At 39.5% G+C, this 15,109-nt stretch overlaps 1 protein-coding gene across 7 annotated transcripts in view; it reads left to right on the forward strand.

The window, feature by feature from the left end:
* MYO1B (myosin IB) overlaps positions 1 to 15,109 on the forward strand; it is a 227,811-nt gene that overhangs the window by 210,220 nt on the left and 2,482 nt on the right. For all 7 annotated transcript variants that reach the window (XM_036745516.1, XM_036745519.1, XM_036745521.1 and 4 more), the window contains 5 exons: positions 2,192 to 2,326; positions 6,013 to 6,119; positions 8,585 to 8,717; positions 9,619 to 9,771; positions 11,539 to 11,666. In XM_036745516.1, coding sequence (XP_036601411.1) covers positions 2,192 to 2,326; positions 6,013 to 6,119; positions 8,585 to 8,717; positions 9,619 to 9,771; positions 11,539 to 11,666 — 656 coding nt within the window. The remainder of the gene's footprint in view (positions 1 to 2,191; positions 2,327 to 6,012; positions 6,120 to 8,584; positions 8,718 to 9,618; positions 9,772 to 11,538; positions 11,667 to 15,109) is intronic.

Here is a 15,109-nt window from a genome sequence, read left to right on the forward strand (position 1 = left end):
AAGTTGCAGGGAGGTGTCTTTAGGCTTGATGTAAGGATATGTTTCCTAATAATTAGAACTATCCAAAAGTGGATTTTATAAGTTCGTACATTCTTTCATAATGGAGGTCTGTAAGCAAAGGCTAGATAGATGACCACTTGGTGGAGTATTTAATGTAGAGGGCTTTTTTTTTTTAACCAGATACACATTGGACTAGACTAGATGATCTCTGGGTTCATTCCCCTCCAGCTCTGAGGGTGCTGTTTGCTTGAAGAGGCACAGGGAGAGTTGTGTACATGCTCAACTTGTGAATCTGTAGAAGAAACTTCTAGTAGCAGAACTTAAATTGAAATAGAGGTAGGACGTTATTTGCTGATTTAAAGTCTTACAAGGGCCTCTGTCTGTGGTCTGAATACCAGCCTACCAAGATTATGGAGAGACTTACCACCAGAAGATTAGCCACTCCATGGTGAATTCTTTGGCCATGATCACCCACTTCAGTCACACAGCTGACTAAAAGTTGCAGATAATGAGCTACAGCTGTGTTTATCACTGGTGGATTCCAAAAAAGCATTTGACTGGATAAGACAAAAACGCAGCCTTAAAGGGTCTGTTCCAATGTGGTGTGTCCCATGTAAATGTTAAGATCGTACAAATATTCTTTGATAGATGCAAGGACAGAGAGAACATTGTTCAGCCATCCTCTCATCATCAGTTTGAAATTAGGCATGAAATAGACAAATACCCAAAGTGTTCACCATTGTCATGGAAGGTCTCTGGCACAGTGCAAATGGAGCAAAGATTCTCTTGTGTCCTAGATCCCTGTGGCAGCCTGGTATCGATGGATCCCTTTTCAGAATAATGTCTTGAAAATCATAAAATAAAAAATACCAAGTTCATGGACCCTAGGTTAATTACTTCTGCTATAAAGACAGTGATCTTGGGTACTTGCCTCACCAATACAGATTTTGGCCCATATGTACTTTCTCTTCCTAAAACATAAAAATAAAATATGTATGAAAATATATTAAAAGAAAAAACATACATTTCCAGTCTTCTTACACTTTACTCCTCGTCCTTCACTGCACAGTCTAGTTGGATTGGCCTTCTTACAGTTCTTCACATACAGCACACCTGAATCTTTGTCTTGGCCATCCCCCATGCCTGGCATAATCTCCCACCTCACCTGAGTCCTGTCTTCCTTCCAGACTCCTCTCAAATCCTGTCTTCTATAGGAAGATTTCCCCAGTCCTTCCAGTAGCTGATGCCTTTTCCTCCAAGTATATGTTCCATCTACTCTGTATATATATCTTGTATTCCCCCAGTTGTTTATATGTTTTCTCCCCTGTTAGACTGTGAGCTCCCTTCTCAGACTCAGGGACGTGATTTTGCCTTTCTTCGCATTGCTAGCTCTTAGCTCAGTACCTGGAATATAGGAAGAACTTAACTGTTATTGACTGACCGACTGATTAGACTCTGGTGATACAAAGACAAGAAGTGAAAAGTGAGATAAGCCCTGTTCTCAAGGAGCTGTATGTGTTCTCAGGGGAGACATGCATATGTATAAGTATTTACAGAATAGATGGAAAACAAACTAGCCCTAGGCAGCAGAACTTAATGAGCTAAAAGTAGAGGGTGGGAACACAAAGTTAAGGGTGTGATGAGAAAAGCAAGTGAAAAGGAGGGGTCTGTGTGGCTATACAGAGGGGGCAAGGGGAAGGGGAAGGGAAAGGAATAAACCTTTATGTATCAGCTTCTCTGTGCCAAGTACTGTGCTAATTGAGCACTTTCCAGATGTATCATTTGAGTCTCACAACCATACTGCAGGATAAGTGCCGTTTTAATCCATGTTTTACAGTTGAGGAAACTGAGGCAAACAGTGACAGGCTTTTTGCAAGGTCATATAACCAGTAAGTGTCTGAGGCTGGATTTGTACTTAGGTCTTCCTGACTCCAGGTCCTGTACTCTTATCACTGCATCACCAAGAGGTAGCCTGGAGTTCCATTTCTTTCCTTAATGTTCCTTAACCAATTGGTAAAGCATGCTTAAAACAGCTATTCAGAAAACTTTAAAGGAGGGCTTAAAGAATTTCAGGCAGAAGGTAGGCAAACAACGTGAGCTACTATATAGAGATTTGGCTGTGTTTTACATATGAAAATATGCATTTTCACTGTTAACGCAAATGATCTAATCTCTCTTAAATTCAACACAGGTGCAAAAATACTTCTTGGAAATGAAAAATAAGATGCCTTCTTTATCCCCGATAGACAAAAATTGGCCAGCAAGACCTTACCTCTTCTTGGATTCTACTCACAAGGAACTAAAAAGGATTTTCCATTTGTGGAGGGTAGGGTACCATATGCTGCCACTTTCAGAGAATTTGACTTTCTGTTGAGTTTATGTTAAATGTATATTTTTGAGAAATATTCCTTCCAGAATCTCAGAGAACAGTCCCAGGACTTAGGCTGCCATTTCCTTTTGTTCTTTATATTTACTTGCTATGATAACCTACCCCTCACTCCTGACTCTGGTGTCTTCTCTCTGAGAACTTCTCCCATTTACCCTGTATATGTCTTGTGTGTACATACTTATTTACATGTTGTTTTCCTTTGTTAGACTGTGAGCTTCTTGAGGGCAGGGACGGTGCTTCCAATTTTTTTTTTAGTCTCCAGCACTTAGCACAGTGCCTGTTGTGCAGAAGTATTTATGCTTATTCCTAATAAATGCTTATTCACTGACACGCCTCATAGCAGCAGTCTGATAGCCACCCTGGAGCCACATAGTCCAGCTAATGGTAAGAATAGGGTATTGTAAGAGCCCATGCTGCTTGTTAATTAGAAATGCCCTCCCCTCCCCTAGGTGGGGTGGGTTGGTTTCAGTTTAACTATCTTCATGTCCGTTAATATTCTGCACACCTGGAAAAATTGGATGAAGCAATCATCCATTTGTGAACTAATTCATGTTTGTTTTAGATGTTATCATGGAGATGGCGAAAATCTAGCCGGTGTGAACGTGAGAGTTGCTTTTTCCTTTTTCTGCCTTTTAAAGCTCCCTGTGCAGCCCTCACAATCAAGTTACTCTTAAAATTTCTTTCTGTAAGGAATTAGGGTTATTGGTAGTAAATGGAGTGTCTTAGAGTCAAGAAGATGGGTTCCATTTCTGCCTCCAATATATGTGACTGTAGGCAAGTGCCCCAGGCGCATCTCTCAGGTGATAGGTTACAGGTAAGTATTGGTGTAAGTCATCTTCCACACTGGAGCTTCCCTACACCTATGAGGTCATAGGTACTGAACCTTTTCCCACCTTTCCCTGCTGACCCATTCCATACACACAACACAGAGTCTAGAAACTAATCAGTCCTGTCCATGTTCCTATGGCACGAGGAAGTGCATGCATTAGGCAGTTTTTTACAAATTCACTGTAACCTGCCCTTTTTTATTTCTAGCTATTTTTAGTGGAGGAATTGGGGTCTACATTATAAACGGAGCTTCTCTTTTCCACTTGCTTTCAGCTGAATGCAGTTGTTTCAAAGAATATGCCTGGGGGAAGGAATGCTGTGGGCCTCAAAGCCATGGAATTAGAGCATATTCAGACCATGGAGGGCCACTGGCATAGAAGACACATTTTAGATTTTCAGATTGTATAAGTCACATCATAGGATTTATAAACCTCTGCCACAGAAAGGCAACAGGACTTTAAAGTCCCTTGCATTTGTGTAAATTTCCTTCAAGTGAAGGAAGTTAATCCCCAAAGTCTATTTTTATATAATCTTGTGCTTGGAAGGTAGATGTAAAGTCTGCAGGGACCTCAGAGGCTCTCTGGTCTCTTCCCCCTCATTTTGTAGATAAGGATGTTGACTCTCGCCCAGGTTACTCACACAGATAGGAAGTTGCAAACTAAGATTTTAACCCATGCCTGCTGACTCCAAACCTAGGGCTCTTTCCACATGACCTCCTTTCAGATCTGCATTTTATCTGACGACACGATGGGTAACTGAAGTGTTTCTTGTAAGAAAGGCCCACTCAGATAAGGTGAGATTAGGGCAGTGAATAAAAAGGAACCTGAAATGTGTGTTTGAAGAGGCCTTCTTTAGGCGACATGCATGGGGAATGTATAATCTGCTGCATTTATACAAGAATGTTGTTGAGTCATTTCAGTCATATCTGACTCTTCCTGGTCCCATTTGGGGTTTCCTTGGCAAAGATACTGGAGTGGTTGGCCATTTCCTTCTCCAGCTCGGTTGACAGATGAGGAAACTGAAGCAAAGAGGGTTAAGTGACCTGCCCAGGGTCATACAGCTAGTGAGTGTCTGAGGTCAGATTTGAACTCTTGAAGATGAGTCTTCCAGATTCTAAGCTTAGCGCTCTGTCCATCGCACCACATGCTCTCTGTATATTTTCAGTGTCAGCACTCCTACCTCAGAAATTGGCAAAAGCTACAAATAAGGGGCTTCGTTTATCATTTTGTTGACTGTCTAGACTTAAGAAAGTGATGGAGAAAATGTCAATAATGCAGATTAACTTTAAAACTGTTATTCATACTTTTTTTTTCTCAGAGAGCTGGTTGTTAAACATTTACCAACATATCCCTGCCTTGGGTAAATCAGTTAAACTGTGAGACCTCAGTTTATTTATCTGTAAAAGCAGCATCACCCTGGCTAATCTTAATGGTCCCTTCATATCCTGTATTTTTGTCACGTCCCTCTAGGATCATAATCTTAAAGGTCATCAGGTCCAGCTCCTCGTTTTACAGATGAGGAAACTGGCACTGAAAGTTTAAGGGACTTGGTTCAGATCACACAGCTGGCACATGTCTTATCTAAGATTGGATCCCAGGTCTTCCTGGGTTGTTACGATTGAAACATTTTGTGAATTGTAAATCCTAATATGTGAATTATTATTGTTAGTGCAGGGATAGCGACTGAATAGATAGGATTAGAACAGCATGTAAAAAAAAAATCAGGCTGATTTCTCTTCCCAGCTCCATATGTGAACTTAGCAAGAGCCATCAACCCAATGTTAGTCTCTTTAGGAGCTGCATAATGGCATCTGTGTCACAGGTGTAATTTAAAATTAAGAAGTCTTCCATACGCATTGCCATAGCTTCAGGGTCCCCAGGGCTCCTCGTACAGCTCCCAGCCATGTCCAGTGTCTGCATGCAGCATCAATTTGACATTATTGAAGAAAGATGAGGGAATGCTGATGACTTGAGTGAACTGAGCCCGAGAGGGGGGAAATGCCTAGAGAGAGGACTTTGTCTATAGTACAGAAAAGAACTGCATTATATTGATGGGGGGAAAATAATTATATTTTATTACTTTTTTTCCCAAGAGACTTAGAATTTTGGGGGTGGAAAGGGGGAGGCAATATCTATAATTTCTTCTGTGTACAGAGCTCCCTAGAGCATCTGGATGGCATAGTGGATAGAACAGTGGGCCTAGAGTCAGGAAGACTCATCTTCCTGAGTTCAAATCTGCCCTCAGACACTTACTAGTTATGTGACTCTGGGCAAGTCCCTTGGCCCTGTTTGTCCCAGTTTCTTCATTTGTCGAATGAACTGGAGAAAAAAATGGTAAACCACCCCAATACCTTTGCCAAGAAAACCCCAAATGGGGTCACAAAGAGTGGGACACAACTGAAATGACTGAATAACAAAGGGAGCTCCCAGTAAGAAAACTCCCTTTACCAATGCAAATTTGCAACTGTTGGGCAACTTGTAGCTTTAGAAAAAGATCTGAGACCTTCCTGACTCCAACAAGGCTGACTACTGTTCTTCATGGTTCCTACAACTATTGGATGACTTATAGTCTTAGAGAATGACTTGAGATCTTCCTGATTCTGAGGCCAACCCCTATTCACTAGAGCATTGTGCCTATCACTTTTGCTGTATTGGTCTTAAAAGCAAAACTTCATTGTGTTGCTTATCTCTGTGGTGGTGGTTGTTCAGATTACCTTGCCGTGCCATTTAAATGGGATTGACAATCCAGAAGGCAAACATCATGTGTGGTTTTCTCTTTCATGTGATACCTTGCAGTGTAAAAAATACAGAGACCAATTCACGGATCAACGGAAGCTTATCTATGAAGAGAAACTGGAAGCCAGTGAACTCTTCAAAGACAAGAAGGCCTTATACCCGTCCAGGTCCTGTAGTTTCTATTTTACTCACAAAAATAATGAATTCAAAAGGTTTGACAAGTAGATGTGGAGGCAGTAATTCCAGAGGTATTTTAGTTCTGTGGCAAATAATTATTTCCCTATGAATTATTTGTTAACTATACAAATAAGAATATTTATTACATACATATGTATGCATGTATGGCAGTACATTAGTGAAATGGTACTGAATATACCACTGGTAACATGCTCAACACTTTATGAAATAATTAGGTAGGGTCCATCTTTTAAAACTCCTAATTATTACGAGCTGTTCAGCATCAAGATTGAATACTTTATGTTGGATTATGAGGCAGTCTCCATAATTCCCGGAGAATAAATAAAATTTCTGTTGGCTCTTTTACAGTAATTATTGTTCAAATTGTCTTGCTTTAAAATATCTATGAAATTGGTCAGAATTGCACTTACGTGATGAAATTAGAAGAGCGAATCAATTTGGAGCTTTTTGAGGGCTGCTGAGCCCCCATAAATGGTGCCCTTTAGCTCTGCTAACTTACTTAATTGACATGCAGCTAGCTGATTCCCTGTGTACTAGGCCCATGGCTCTCATAAATAAGGAACAAATTTCTAATTGCAGGTGCAGAGAGAGAAGCCATTTTTCTGCTATTGCCTTGCCCTACTTTTCTACAGTTATTTTTTCTACTATATAGTATACTTTTTCAGTTGGTGATTGCAAAAAAAAAAGTACCTTGTAAAGTCTTTAAATATGTTTTTTTGGCAATTTTATCATTTTCTCCAAAAAGAGCACCTGAAAATGAAAATATATTGCCCTATGTTATGTGAAGGTCTGCGCGGAGAGAATTACACAGATCAGTTTGTTTGGAATATTATTCCTCTTCCAGAACTTTCCCTAAGTTATTGGACACACTCTTCTAGAGCAATAAAGAGGGCAAAAGTAATGATATAGAATAATCGGATTGTAACTAACTTAAATTGGAAATTGGATATTTGTCATTTTTTGGAAACTGATTTTTTGTTAGTATGCTTTGGAAATTGATAATGAATTTTTGATAAAGTTTTGTTAAGGGTGGTTATTTAGAAACAAATAATGCTAAGGAAGTTAATTAGCAGAATTTATAAAACATTTTGATTAATTCAATTTGAGGTTTAACTTTTGAACTGCCAAAATGACAATAACGAAAACCTAAGACTTTTTGCTTGGTCATTTGGTCGCTGGTAAGTTAGTTGTTGTGTAGTACTTACAGGAATAGAATGGCTGTCCTATCTCCCAAAACTCTTTATGGCATTGCAAGTCTTGGGGGGAACCGAGTGTTTCATGACTACTGATAGAGAATTTTCTTGCTCAGTCTCCCAACCAGTTCTCAAACATGGAGAATTTTATTTGCAATTATGGGAACTCTTCAGCTCAGATCGAGGCTTCCAGTGCCCTACTAGCCACTGTAAGCCTGTGGCTTTTATATCTAAGAGTCAGCTGTAGATCAGCGGAAAGAACACGGAAAGGATCAAAAGAACTGCCTCTGGGTAGAATTCAAATTCTGCCTTTGGGCTTTGCTACTTCTCACATCAGACAAGTTATTTAACCTCCCTGGGCCTCAGTTTCCTTCTCTGTAGAATGAGAGGTTGGCCTAGATATTCTCTGAGGGTCCCTTCTAACTCTGAGTCAAAAATTTTATCAATATAAATGATTTCACTTTGTCAGAATATGTTGTTAGAATGAATGTGTTAGGTAAAGTAAAAACATTTTTCTTTTGGCAGCTTGTGTCTCTTTTTCTGTGAAAGAGGCTTAATGTGTCCCAGGAGGATAGAATTGCAGTTTTCTCATGTATTTCCTATTCAGAGCCTTATTTAGAAGATCTAGGGTGAGGAAAGGCATGGCATTTCCTTCTGTATCAGTTGTTCTGCTTGGAGTTACTCTAACATGTATTTTACTCCTATGCCCAGAAACACCTATTGATTTCCTTTCCTTTAGGAGACTGAAAATTAAATTTTTCATTGTGTCAGGTGGTGGTAATTATCTGTACCTTTTCTCCCGTCACTGCACATTGTGAAAAGCTGCTAATAAGTGCTTTGGGGACAGCTGTGGGTAAGGCTTTCATTTCAGCAGATGACAAGGTCCGACTCTTTATTTCATGCAGCATCACGCACCTACTCTGTAATGTTCCTCAGCTGAGTGCCTCATGAGGTATAGGGTAAAGAAATTGTTATCACCAGCAAATGCTATGGCAACATGAAAAAATTGATGTGAATAGAATTAATATGCATTTCTAGCTGGGGGTTGAGGACCACAGGTGCAAGTGATAAAATGCTATACTATACGAAAAATTGAACGTCTGCATTTTTATAAAGGTGGCACACTCTTCCTATAGGAGTATTCGGTTTCAATTAAACGTTGAACCCCACTGTCCTGTAACAGTGCGACGTCCATTTAAAACCATTAGTAAAGTATTTTGTTTCCTTTTTTATTGTTGTAGTGTTGGCCAGCCGTTCCAAGGGGCTTACCTGGAGATCAGTAAGGACCCCAAGTATAAGAAACTCAAAGATGCCATTGAAGAAAAAATCATCATTGCTGAAGTTGTGAACAAAGTTAACCGAGCTAATGGGAAGGTAAAAATACCAACAGTAAAGACTTACCGAAAAATGTGAATTAAGTAGAATATTTTTTACCTGGTTTCTTAGATACTAATGAATGATTTAAATTTCTGCTTGGGCTTTCATGAGGGTCACTTTGAAGGATTTCATTAGGGTCACTTTGAAGGATGCTACGGTGTGGTGTAGGGGAGAGGGCTCTGAGATTTGGAACCAGTATGATTTGGGGCAAGCCCTTCCCTTCTCTATCCTCCTCTACTTCATCAGAGTTACATTAGAACAGTTGGAACTCAGACTTTTTTTATTCACAGCACAGCATTATTCTTTACCAGGAGGAATTATGGCCCAATTCAAAGGAGTTGAGAGACCATTTGTGACATACCTAGCCAAAACTTAATGGCCCGTCGGTCTGCCCTGGCACACCATCCTTTGAGAACCACAGAGCTCATGGTCTTTAAAGTCCTTTCCAGCTCTGAATTCTATGATCTTTCCTCACCTGGTGTCATTAGATTGGACGATGTGATAGAGCCAAGATAGAATTTTAAAGCTTTAAGAGACCTTAGAGTTCATTTAGTATAATTCCCTCTGTTTCTACAAGTGAGAAGACTGAGTCCTAGGTAATTGAAGTCAGTCGCCCAAGCTAGTTAGCGGTAGAGGTGAGGCTACCACCCAGTTCCCTGATTCTGCATTCATTATTTTTTTTTTCAGTACACCACATTGCCTTTCATGCAACGGAGCATGTTCACTAGATTTATACATCTGTATGCAAAGTAATATATAATAGAATCAAATTATGTTCTGGAAATAACTGTGTTGCTTATGGTTTTTAATACGTGGGTGGCTGTTGCCAATCCATTACTGTTACAAATCCTTCATTATTTCTATCTTGGTCTTTCATTTTGCCTTTTTTTTTCTTCAGTGTGCATCCAGGATTTTCCTTTTAACAAATAATAATCTGCTTCTTGCTGATCAAAAGTCTGGACATATTAAATCGGAAGTCCCTCTGGGTGATGTTACAAAAGTGTCTATGAGCTCACAAAATGATGGTTTCTTTGCTGTCCACCTAAAAGAGGTAAATTTGAAGTAGGTTTTCTGCCACAAAGCTGATTGTTTAGAAGTAGGAAGGTCTGATTTCCATGTGTGGTTCATTGTATAATTTGAGGTTTGTGCTGAATTTAGCCATTATTGAGTTACTCATTTTGGGTGAATGGAAACCAGCTTGTACGACTCAGATGTGGACCTTTCTAGTCATTAGATGACTACTCAACTTTACTCATGTTTGATGATATGTTGTTCACTTAACTGTTCCTTTATTGAATAACTTTTTCTTATACGTGTATGTATGATTAGTGGATAGAAGTAATGCGAATACACACACACACACATATCCTTTTCTTCCTTGTCAACATGCAATTAACAAATGTTGAACATGTGAATAAGGGAGTGCCAAAGAGAGAAAGCCTTACCACAATCACTTTTTTTTTCAGGCATGCTGTGTTTTGAACCATATGACTGACTAGTTCTTCCTCTCTTAGACCTTTAAGGAACATGAATTCAGGAACCAATAACACCGCTGAATCTTATCCTTTGTAATCTCAGCTCATGATTCTTTCTGCCCCAGCCTCTCCCTTTTGCAAATGTAATGATTACTTCTCAGTACTTTGGAAGGAGAATGCTGGGTAAACTCATTCTAGGACTTTGAACATCTTAGAAGAAATGCTGGTTTTGTAAATACAAGAGTGTCTGAGGCCTGAGTCTGCTCCCAAGAAAAAAGCAGTTTCTAAGCATCTGTTGTTTAGTTGTGTCTGACTCTTCATGACTGCATTTTGGGATTTTCTTGGCAATGATAGAGGAGTGATTTGCCATTTCTTTCTCCAGGTCATTTGACATATGAAGAAACTGAGGCAAACAGGGGTTAGTGACTTGTCCAGGGTCATACAGCTAGTAAGTGTCTGAGGCTGGATTTAAACTCAGGTCTTCCTGACTTCAGGCCCAGAGGTCTATCCACTGTGCCACCTAGCTGCCCAAGTACCTATTACAAAATTACTCTTGCCCTCTAGGGGCCAGAATTCTATGCCTTTTATCTTTTAAGTCAGGGGTTCTTAATGTGGATGCCACAGACACCTCCAAATTATAAGGAGTCCTTGAGATGGGGAAAAAATTACATCTTTATTTCACTATGATTAGTTTCCTTTGTAATCCCACGTATTATATATTATGCATTTTAAAGCATTATTCTGAGAAAGGGATCCATAGGCTTTACCAGACTGCCAAAGGGATCGATGACACAGAAGTGATTAAGAACCCCCTTCGCCAGGTACGGTGTCTTTATTGTTTAGCCAGTAAACCATAATGACATTGACCCAACATAAAGAGACTTTCTGTCCCTTTCAGCTCAGTAGTGCCTTGGTTACTGTCCTGGACCTGTAGTCAGCAAAACCTGAGTTGAAATCTAGCCACAAACACTTGATAGAACTGTGTGGCCCTGGGCAAGTGATTTACCTTAGTTTCTTCTTCTGTAAGAAAATTATAGCACCTGCCTCCCAGAGTTGTGATGATCAAATGAGAAAATTATTATAAAGTACAGTGCCTGGCATATAGTGAGCATTATATAAATGTTAGCTAGTGTTATCAGTATTATTATTAAAACATATTCTTTGTCACTCATGTTCTTTCCTGACTGTCATGGTAATTTTCTTGATCTTTTGTTCAGTTCTGAAGTGAAGCCAGAGATAGCCTTACACTTACCTCCGTCACATCTCTTTGGCAGCTTCCTCTAATTATGCCATTTTAAAAACCTCTCATTCACTCTCTCTCACTCTCTCTCTCTCTCTTTCAGGGCTCAGGAGCAGCTAGTAAAGGGGATTTCCTCTTCAGCAGTGACCACCTCATTGAAATGGCCACCAAACTCTATCGGACCACTCTCAGCCAAACCAAGCAGAAACTCAACATTGAAATTTCAGATGAGTATGTTTGTTTTCCTCTTGGTAGATGATTTTCTTTTGCTTCTTTTGTCTCCGTTAAGACTTCCAAACTACATCCTTTTTCCAAAATATTTTTTTTTGGAGTGCTAGTGGTTATATTAATCTGAATAAGTAAGATTTTAAAACTAAGAATTAAATATTGTCAATACTCATCACCCGGTGAAATTGGGGAATAAAGCAGGGACCATCATTTTTATTCGTTTGAAAGTTCTTTTTTAACTTGGGGGAACAATGTTGAAATGTTAGAAGACTCCTGTTTGTTAAGTATATGGATGTAATTTTTAAAAAAAAAATATTTTGATTTACGGTTTTAATTTTTGTCTCACCCCAAAAACTTGAACTCTCAGTGCCCCCAGGTTATTCTCTAAGACTGTTAGTTGTAGAGAAGATGCCAACTTGCCTGGGTAGGGGAATTTTCCTCATTGAGGAGTTCCTTATGCTAATGAAATAACAGGTGCTGCTAATCCCTGTTTTAATTTTTACTTGCTTCAGCAAGTGGTTTGTTGTGCATACTTTTGTGCATGGACGCAGGTGCACTGTACATAATCTTCCCAGCAGCAATTAAATCTAAATTAACCACAGAGCTCAAGGTTTAATAAGTTCTGGTTAATTTATTTTTTCAGCTTAGCTAAGAGCTGACCAGAGAACCTCTGTGTTTCAATCTTTGCTGGAAATCTCTCTAAAATAATATCCTTCTCTTTCCTGCCCTTAGGACATAAAGCATATAGGGAACTTGATTCAAATTTTTTTCATTGAGAATCTCCATCTTTAATGTCTTTAATCATTGTATTCTACTGGAGCTGGTGTAGGCCAGGAGATGACTGTGTAGTTTGCCTTACTTGCCTCTTTTCCTTACAAAGAAGAGAGAGGGCTGGAAGGATGAGACTCTGGCTACTTCAGTAACGTCTGATTAAGCTTTCTGCATAGATTCTAGGCATATTTAGAACAAGGGCCATTTCTTCTGTTATTTTCAGACACTGGTAGGAGGTGTAGTGGATAGAGGGTTGGATCTAGGAGTCAGATACACATGAGTTCATATCCCGCCTCAGACACTAGCTGTTTGACCCGGGGCAAAGGAGTTCAGGCTTTTGGACCTCTACTTCTTTATCTGAAAAATGGGATTGTGTGAGGAGCAAAAGATGAGGGATGTAAAGTGCTTCGCAAACCTTAAAGCGCTATGTTCGTGCTGGCTAGCATCATCATCATCTTTGGTATCACCCGTTCCCCCAAGAGTTCCGTACTGTATTCTGTACACCATGAACAACTATCAAATGTGAAAGAAAATGAAAATCAGAGGAAGGTATAAATTAGTCCATGTCACCTCAGAGCCTAGGATAGGACTGCATATCGTCATCATTAGTGATAATGATAAGACAAGTTTCAAAGTACTTTATGTGCATCATTTCCAATGAATACAGTAGTTGTTAGTGGGTGGAATTACCATTCCTACTATCTACCCTAATTCAGGCCCTCATTACTTCTTGCCCAGACTATTATAATGGTCTCTAACCTGGTGGTCCATCTCTAGTTTTTCCCTTCACTAATTCCTCGCACCATTGCCAAAAGAACCTTTCTAATACAAAGTTCTGTCTGTGGAGCCCTTTTTCTAAGAACATTTTTAATGGCCATCCATTGCCTATAGTACGAAATATAAATGCCCCACCCATCTCTCCCCGCTCCCTTCCCCCACCAGGATGGTATCGCTTTTATTTTTTGGCATCCTAGTATATCACTTGTACATAGGATCAAATGCAACAATAAAGGAAAAACTCTTCACAGACTTTAAAGCATATATAAATGTCTGTTTTTATTATTTATTTTTAAGTCCTCAAAAAACAATTTTTGAATTGGTTTTTCCCTGAGGAAACATTTTGTAAAAAGGAAAGAGCCAGTGGAGATCCTCCTGTTTATTCTGGGCCTCTCCAAAGGCCACCGATTTCTGTGGCCTTGCGTTAGCAGATCCATCTAGAAGGTGTTTCAGATTTAAACAAAAATTTGCCCAAAAGCCACTTGGTGGGACGAGCATCCCAGAACAGCACTGTGTTTTTAATTCTCAGATGGATTCATTTCCACTTTATCATTTGTTTTGTAGACAGACACCCTTAGGGTTTGGACTCAGTATCTTTTTTGGAAGTAGAAGCAGTTATTTCCAACACCACTAATTTCTGTAACCATCATTGAGCAATGGTTTGGGCAAATTACAGGGAGAATGGCAGAAGGCGAGTCCATCTCTTATTACAATGTTGTTGTCTCTGTAAGTAGACATCGGATGAGACAAGGGAAGGCTGCAGATAGCTACAGCAGGCAGATACCCAACTGCGCAGCTACCTGTGCTTCTCTTGAGCTACAGAATTGACATATATAGAACGTTTCTTTTCTGTCTGATCTGTGGAGTATATAGTAGTACTTGGAATGAGTTTATTGTAAGCCCCAAGTATGAGTGATTTTAAGGATTCATGAATTTTGCATGCATTTTTATAAATGTTACTAATTCAAACAACAATCAGTCTGTGTATATTTTATTGTTGGTCAGTCATTTCGACAGTGTCTGACTCTGACCCTATCTGGGATTTTCTTGGCAAAGGTACTGGAGTGGTTTGCCATTTCCTTCTCCAGCTCATTTGACAGATGAGGAAACTGAGGCAAACAGGGTTAAGTGACTTGCCCAGGGTCACACAGCTAGTAAGTGCCTGAGGCCAGATTTGTGCTATATCCTGACACATACTTATAAGTCCTGCCAGAATTCATACACTCTTCTTAAGGGGTCTTTTGCTAAAAACACGTTGGAAAAAAAGCAGTTGCCATCCATATATTTCATAGAACCTCAGAGCTGGAAAGAGATCTTGGGGTTCATTTCAGTTCAAACCCACCTAGACTTAAGCAGAAATTTCCCTGTAAGTATTCCTTAAAAGTGAAAATGTATTGCTGTCTGTGATGTCAATTAACTGCTTTCAATATTTTAATTGAACTTTAAAAGATTGTTCACCTACCTCCACCCCACCCTTTTCAGGAAGAGTAGTCCAGAATTGCGTGTGAGAATAAAACCCTTTCCTCTTTCACTCTTGGCTTCTAAAACCCGTTCAAAGCCACAGGAAGTGGTGTATTTTTAAATTAAAGCTGAGCCAGAGCCTGGCATATCAAATTTCATCCTAGTATGTAATGTCTGAAAGAATTAGGTTGTCCAGCCTTTGAAACTGAGACTTAACTTAAAAATATCAGAACTGTTTACATCTTCTTTGTTGCTATGGATTTCTCAGTGGATGTGTCAATTTCCTTTCTGTATACTTACATCAGTAACATTTATACAACTGTTCCATAAGAAACATATAGGAGATACTATCAAATTTAATTCGGCCTTGTGCCTATAGAGACTGTCTACCATAGTGTAGAGAGTACAGGGCTTGGAGTCAGGAAGTGCTGGGCTTC

Source organism: Trichosurus vulpecula, chromosome 2 (genome assembly GCF_011100635.1).
Source record: "Trichosurus vulpecula isolate mTriVul1 chromosome 2, mTriVul1.pri, whole genome shotgun sequence".
In the NCBI taxonomy this organism is placed as follows: Eukaryota; Metazoa; Chordata; class Mammalia; order Diprotodontia; family Phalangeridae; genus Trichosurus; species Trichosurus vulpecula.